The sequence below is a fragment of the Atta cephalotes genome, assembly GCF_000143395.1.
Source record: "Atta cephalotes unplaced genomic scaffold scaffold00043, whole genome shotgun sequence".
Lineage (NCBI taxonomy): Eukaryota > Metazoa > Arthropoda > Insecta > Hymenoptera > Formicidae > Atta > Atta cephalotes.
In genome coordinates, this window is record NW_012130107.1 from 919,235 (window position 1) to 927,754 (window position 8,520).

General features: G+C 28.1%; 1 protein-coding gene across 1 annotated transcript in view; it reads left to right on the forward strand.

Annotated features, from left to right (window-relative positions):
- The first annotated feature begins 1,926 nt into the window (after nt 1–1,926).
- LOC105622334 overlaps nt 1,927–8,520 on the forward strand; it is an 11,646-nt gene continuing 5,052 nt past the window's right edge. Inside the window, exon 1 of the mRNA XM_012203752.1 lies at nt 1,927–2,002. Coding sequence (XP_012059142.1) covers nt 1,927–2,002 — 76 coding nt within the window. The remainder of the gene's footprint in view (nt 2,003–8,520) is intronic.

The window sequence follows — 8,520 nt, forward strand, 5'->3', positions numbered from 1 at the left end:
AAATATATTATTTAAATTAATTAACTTACTATATATCTTCTTTATTATTATACACTAATATAATATATATATATATATATATATATATATATATATATAATTCTTGTTTGCAAATTGAATCTCCATTAAGAGTTATGCCTGGTTTATGCTTTAGTCTTAATTTTAAAAGTTGGTAACAAAGAATGCCATAAGGTCATTTATGCTTCTCCAAGAATACGTTCCAAAACTCGATTTCGAATAACAGTTAACTCTACAGTATTCCAAAACGCGAGATAACTCCATATGGGCGAAGCCTATTCATTTCAAAAATATAAGTAAACCTACCTTGGAGTCAACTACGAACTCTGCTTCCGGGTAAGTTGAAAGATTATTGGCTCCTGCACACTGGACGCGGAAACCAATGAACACTAGAAGCTGTAAGCTTATTAGCTACCGCATCATATTTTGTTGCGTGGCAAGCGTTTCTGTGGCTATCCTCCCTCCTGGGGTGCTATTCTGTAACTATTTTTTCATGCCTATCATGATAGTTGATTCGAGTCGTTAACAACATCGATCGACAAACTTTAGTAACTGCGATTCTACATTATCGCTATCGATGAATATTTGACGATATTTATAGTTAATGAAAGACAACTATCGTTAACTCTAACGTAACCCCCCCCCTCCTCCCTCATAGGTGACGAAAACGTATCGTACCAACACATTTGAACTTATTAACGACAACCAAAAATAGTAAAAACCGCTATGTCACTATTAAGCAGATTGAAGGCATTATAAAGTAAATATTTTTTAAATATTTAATTTAACATATCGCAATTGTGTGGATAAAATGACAGTTCGATATAAATCAGACAATTGGATGTAGAAACATGTTCTTAAATTAAACAATTCTACTGTACAGTGCAATATAGATAGTTGTGATCAAATTTATTGGACTAAAGAAAATTTAAAATGAAAAAACGACAATGACAATATTTTGACAAAGTAGACTTATACAAAGAAGAATATAAATTTTATAAAAATTTTCATCATGAAGCATATATACCAAATCTAAAGTCGCATCTGACGAAAGCATAGTCAACACATAAGAACTACTATACAAAAAAAATTATAAATAAGTCGCTATCATAATATTTCGAAATTCGTGAGGAAGAATTTAGTGCATGGTGTAAATGTTGCAATCTTAAAATAGACATTTTACGGAACAAATGCATTAATACATTACATTTTCAAAAAGTATCAACATTTAAGGTTTTGAATAAAAATCTGAAGATAATGTGAATAGAATGACAGCCTATCACTGAAAATGCAAATACAAGCTCCTCGAAATCAAGATCAACAAAAAGTAACTGTTAATAATAAAAATATTAATGTTTTTTTTCTTAAGTTATAAATACATAATGTATACTTTAAGTACAAATTTAATATATTTCTTAATTTACTTCAACGTTTCGCAATCGGTAAACTACTTATTTGTAAGTTGCAATAATTACAGCAATTACACTATTAGTGTATTTTATAGCAATACAAGAATAAATGACTTAAGATCTCACTGTCACTATCATATAAATGAAAATTCAAGATATGAAGAAGGAGCTGCAGATAATAGTGAGTATAAAATGATGCAGTAAGATATAGAAAATATAACTACATATTATCATCATGTACATATTGGCATGATCTTGAAAATCGAGATAGTCAACAGAGGTAAATGATACTAATAGTATATTTTATTCTTCTAGAAGGATTAGTATATTCTATTATAAACTACAGAATTGAACATCTAATGATTTAATAATATAGACTTAATAACTTTGAGTCAAAATTTAACAAATGTGATTTGAATATTATATTTGAATATTATATCACCGAATTAAATAATAGTAACTAATAAATGTATATCAAGTTCTGAAGAAATTAATATAGATGGCATGGTACAATTCCTTGGTTACAATCATGGAAGTACATGTTGATACGTTCTTGGAAACCAAGATGGTCAAAGGTAAATGATATTAATCTATCAATATATTTTATTCTTCTTGAAATATTAATATATTCTATTATAAACAACAAAATTGAACATTTTAATGATTAGCGATATAGACTATAAATTTGAAATATTCAATAAATGTGATTTCCATGTTATATTTATATCTAATTTAAGTAATATTAACTAACGAATATATATCAAGTTCTGAAGGAAATAACACGAATAACATTAATTTCCTTGTTCATGATGTTTCGGATGTAAGATCATAATCCGTTCTTATTTTAAGACCGTCTTAAGTAACATCTTAAGATATTACGGTTCTCTTATTGGTTCATGACATCTTAAGACTGTATTTAAAGACGATCTTAAATATAAGATCTGATTATGAATATCAGCCTTCGTGTAATTCTCATGGTTCAAAGGCTTGTTCATCCTCTTCATCCAATAACAAAATTGCTATCATGTATATTGCGATTTAATTTTATTTTCTATCAGAACAAAGTAACGACAAACAAAATCGACATGATGTTGTTCCATCTAGTTATTCATTACATTGTCGGTGGTGACGCACAAATTTCACCGAATTGCTGAAAAAATAGGTAAAGAATCTTCTAATAATTAGATTAAAACAAATTAATAATAGCATGTCCATTGTATGTTAGAATTTGGGAATTCTTATTCTACACAATTCAAGACATTGCATTTGATTCAACCACGTATTATGGGCTCACGAAGAAGAAAAAGAGCATGATTTGCGAATTGTATGACTGCGAAAGTTGTTTTAATTTTATGTACTAAGGCGGGATTTTTTGTATTCTTATTGAGATGGCCAGATGTTGACCGAAATGTCTAAGTTTAATCTTGATAATATCACAAAAAACAACCTGTGTTGTGGTTTTTGTTCCTTTATTGAGGAAATTTTACTAAATTAAAGATCACTTTTTCATTATTTATATTTTATTACAAAAATTCTTACCTATGAAATGAAATGCTCTTTTTACTTCTATGCACACCCAAGCACATAGCACGTCATGCTTTGCATATTTTACAGTCACGCGATTTTATAATCTTTCAAAGTAATCTTTCAAATATAATCCCACACGCGATGATCTTGCAGACATATATCTCACTGAAGAACACTAAACGTAAAAAACTCTGCACAATAAAAGAAACAAGGAATAAAGAACAGAGAATAAGAATTTCAACTTATTCAGAAATCATGCATTGTGGAATACACAGTTTCTGATAGGTTGAAATTCTTATTCTTTTATTCTCTGTTCCCTGTTCCTTTTATTGTACGCCCCTAAGTGTGCACCTGTAAGCTTCTGATTCGCTCTTATATTGACCAAATTAAAATGGCACTGATCAATTGATGTCACAATTTTCTATGCTTCGTAGCGGATGCCCATTTCAGTGTATATATAGTTCAATGCCCCGGAAACCTGGGCTGGTAATTAAAATTAAGAAGAAGAAGAAACATCCCTTTTGATCACGTTGCTATTGCTCACAGACATTCACAGCAACCAATACCTAGAATTTTTCCACTGGACCAACTATTCAGAAAATTATAATTAAATTGAAGTATTGTTACTAAATCTTAATTATTAATTTTGTAAAAGGATTTTGTAAATACTTGATTATTTTCGATACTTTAAAGAAAATAATTGATATATCAAAATGATATATTTGAAAATCGATTTTTTTTCAGGGATGATTGCTTTTTTTTAACAATGCCCATTCTTAAACTGGATTGAATTCGGCACAATCAAACAGATTAGGTGCATAACCTGCTTAATTCTTGCTCTTCACCGAGCTCAGACTGCGTTCCGTTTCACGCATGATGCGCATGGAGAGCATGAAAGGCGTTCCGTTTCATTCCATGCGCACATGAGAACGGCTAAATGTTTGTACGGTTCGCAGCGCATGACAGTGCATAGTTGCTTCAGGGAGTCGATTCTGTATCTTCAAACAAAATGAAAATTACAAAAATGAGCAAATTTTTTTAGATGTTAACCAATAAAATTATCAGTATTCTAGTAAATTCGCTCTTTTAATAAGTAATTTTCACTTTGTTTCAAGATACAGAATCGATCCTCAACTCCCGAGATGAAATAGTCCATGTGATATCTATGCGCAAGGGTTACGTTAGCCATTTTAGGCGGAAAAGAGTAACTAATTGTTTCTATTGTTATTGTATGAAAAATCACATTTCTTTGAAAATGAAAGAACTTCGTATTTACAAAACATGATGAATTATAAATATTAAACATATCTGATGCTGAATTCATAGCAGCAATTGATAGTAAGTAATCCCGATAAAACATTGTTTATGCATAAATATCTATAAATATGTATAAATATTTATAAACATATAATTATATATGAAATTATATATAATTATTATAATTACATATGTAATACACATGTGTTTCATTCTTTTGTTTTTTGTAAAATTGTTTTTTAGTATAATAAAAATAATAATAATGAGAAAACATCAAAAATAATTAAAGGGACAATTTTTCGCATCGTTTAATAAAAAAATTAAGTTTAGAGAAATATGAAAAAAATTACTCAAATAAAAAATTACTCACATAATTATATATAATTTTACATATAAAAAATTATCAGTAATTTTTTTATATTTCTTCAAATTTCTTTTTTAAAATAAATAATGGAAAAATAATAGAGAAATAATGGAAAAATTAGCCTTTTAATTTTTTTAATGTTTTCATTATTGTTATTATTTTCATTGCACTATGTATAAGTATATATATTTATGATTATTTATATATCTTTATGTATGTTTGTAGATACATATTTTATATTTATATATGAAAAATTTTTTACCGGATTAATATATATCGTATATAAGTTTTGTAATCTTGAAGATTCCTTAAAAAATAGCAATATAATATTCATTTCATATGCCCATTAGAATTTTTTCTAGACTGTTTATAACCGTGCCTGAACTACATAGGATCCGTTTCTCTATGCGCATGGGGAAAAAGAACCGAGCTAATGCACGCATAAGATGCGCTGTGGAAGGATGAAATCACACGGTACGAGAATCAGCATGCAGAGTATCAATCATGAAATGATTTTCTTTATCCCTAGATGAAAAGTGAAAAGTGAAAATTTTAACCATTGAAGTTAATGGAGAAATTTTTTACTTTTCATCCTAGGAAAAAAGTTTCATGATTGATATCCTGGACAGAGGATATGTAATTTAAATAATCAATTAGCGTTCTTCCGCATTTTTCTATCCCGTATGTCTTTTGTGCCCTGTGAAAGATCTGAAAATGACGCGTTCCGAGAAATAAATACATAATTAAAAAAATTATTATTTCACCAAACATCAAAATAATAATTTTATGTAAGTACACTATTTCAAATATTGAAATAAACATTACTGCGACAGTATTGAACAAATTTTATTTAAAATTATATTATTACAAAAATTGTTTTTGAATCCTATGATGTATTTTTAGTCATTTTCCCGTATCATGTGCATAGAGCAGGCTAAAATTATACATATGTCATTATTGATCTGTCTAGAATTTTGGAGCACAGATTAAAAATGGACTTAAAATAAATTAATTAAAAATAAATTGTTGATGTTATAAAAAACTATTATTAAAATTTTAATGAAATTTTATAAGAACTCCAATGTTACTTTATCGAAAGAATAATGTGAGATCAACGTTGATCAAACTATTTATATTGTATGAAACAATACTGAAGAAAAAAGTTCAAAGAAGTGTATGGATTAGAATTTATACTGTGAATTTATACTGTGACACAACGGTTTCTTCAATGAGACAGTAATAATTTAGTTACAATGTTAAGAACCCATCGTTATATTCCATTTTAATTATTTCAGAATGCAGGTGGATATTTTTGATAAACTGTCTCTATTAAGGCCTAAAATTGAAAAAGAATGTAATATAAGGGAACTAATTCCCTTTCGAACACGGCTTGAAATTTGTATTAGATATATTTAATCAATGGTGATAGCATGAAGTTTATAGGATATACCTAAAGTTGCTTCAAATACAATTTCTAAAATTGTGCATGAAACTTGTAATGAAATTTGGAAAACATTAAAAGATATACTTATTTACAAGTATTTATATACAAGTATTATATACAAGAATGGAAAGTGATAGCGCAAAATTTTGAACAACAAACTTACGACTATTACTTACTTTAACTTAAACTTACGTTTTTCATGCAAAGAGATACTATTTGTACGAAATACTTCTTCCTATTCCAAAAATACATTCATTTGTATTGATCGAACATTTGGCTATCTACAAAACTGCTCTCATCATCTCTTGATTCTTGCATTGTGAAGCGATCGGTGTCTAGGTTATTATTCATCAATTCAGGTTCTTTCGAAACATTACTTATAGAACTGTACAGTTTTTAAAGATATAATTATTTCAAAAGTTATATAAAATATGCATTATTATTGATAGGATACTACTTACACCCCTGAAATTATATATCATTTAAAAATTGCATTTGATCAAAAAAGCGAAAACCATCTTTTTTTATCTGAAATTGCTGAATCACTTGGTGTGTATGCAGTCATTTTCTTTCTCGCTTTCATGTAGCAATCACGGAGGTTTTTCCAGCGCTTTTTAATATTTTCTCAAAGTTATTTATAATAAATTAATGAATAAATATTTTGAAGGAATTTTTTATAGAAGCTCATTGAAATGTCTTGCACACCTAAAATGATAAAAAAAAATCATCTTCAGTTCAACATCATAGATTTTTGGTTCAATATAATACATATTTATTTAAATAGCATATATAAAAAATTATAAGACATCTTGAAGAACTTTATAAAATAACTCATAATATTAAAAATTCAGTAATAAAATTACTTTTATTTAAATAAATTGTAACTATTGTAAGTGATATAAAAATTGTAAGCACATAAAATATTTATCTTCCAATTTCTTACATATTTCCAATCTCGCTTCTTTCACAAATAAGAGACCTCTTTCCTTAATAGGGATTGTATTGATGTTTGATTCCATAAACTTGGTTTGGTTCATACACCTTCTATCAATATCTCATTGTATATATCTCACAGTTTATCCTCTTTATTCTTATTTTTTTTTAGCAGATGTTTTTTTCTGTTGAACTACCTTCTTTATTATTGGGTTGTCCGGAAAGTTCGTGCCGATGTTGAAGGAAAATTGAAATGCAGAAAATTTTAATTTAATAAATGTATACTAAAATTTAAATTTTAGTCGGCATGAATTTTCCGGATAACCCAATATTTTTTACTAAAATTGTATTGTACAATGATAATTATTTATTATGCATTTTTAATATAAATTGTATAAAGAATTATAAATATAGAAAATGATAAAGGTTGTTAAGAATGTAAACAATCTCTAACACCTACGTCATCCTTAAAAATATATGTTCTTTTGTAAAATCAATTATATATTAGCAAAGCATATGTGTTTTGTAAAATCGAAATTTTCTTTTGGTAGCAAACAGTTGCAATATTTGCACTAATACTTGAAAAAAAAATTGATATTTCTATTATTATTTATTTCAACATTTAAAAAATCGTATTTATTTTTTCCTTGTACTTACATCGTACACGACGTATTGAAGCTTCCCTAATATCCATATCCAAATTTTTTTATTTAATTTCAACACTTTCAATTTCAACTTTATAGGTTAGGCAAGATAACGTAACGTAGATTGCAATCGAAGAAAAATGCGAAGCATTTGTAGTGGCACACGATCATAGCCGTAAACGCATACGGGAAAGGTACAGAAAAATGCGGAAGAGCGCTGATTGGCTGTTCGAATTATGCATCCTGTCCCGCATACTGATTCCCGTACCGTGTGATTTCACCCTTCCATGCGGACCATGCGTGAAACAGAACGCACCCTCAGTCATCTCGAAGGGTCACGTCGGGTTGTGTATGTAATTTATTTTTTTATTCCAAGTTATTTCGAGATAAATAATTAACCGATACTAAGTAATAACAATAAACCGATAAAATCGTTTGTTAATCATTCTTGTGTTATCAATTCGGGTATCGATCAAAAGTGTGAGTAAATGTTATGTGTATAACCTGCTTGATTGTTGTTATCGAGTTCAATTCTTGCGTCTGGTTACGTCGAGTTGTGTATGTAACGCGTTTCTTATTCCAAGTGATTTCGAGTTGAATAATTAATCGATACTTTAATAATTAATAATAATAATTAATAATAATAAATCGACAGAATTGTTCATAAATCGTTCGTGTGATATCGATTCGGGTATTGATAAAGTATGTGAATAAATCAGTAAAAGTGTTACAATCCTTCAGATACTATTTTTAAAAGAAAAACAAACTTCTATTTCATTACTTGACGTTAACCCTTAGTACACACATTGTTTTTGGCACCCTTAATAAACACGTTCAGTCATTCGTGTCTTGACTTAATTTTCATCACTTTTACAGGTATATATATATATATATATATATATATATATTAGTTAACTAATTTTA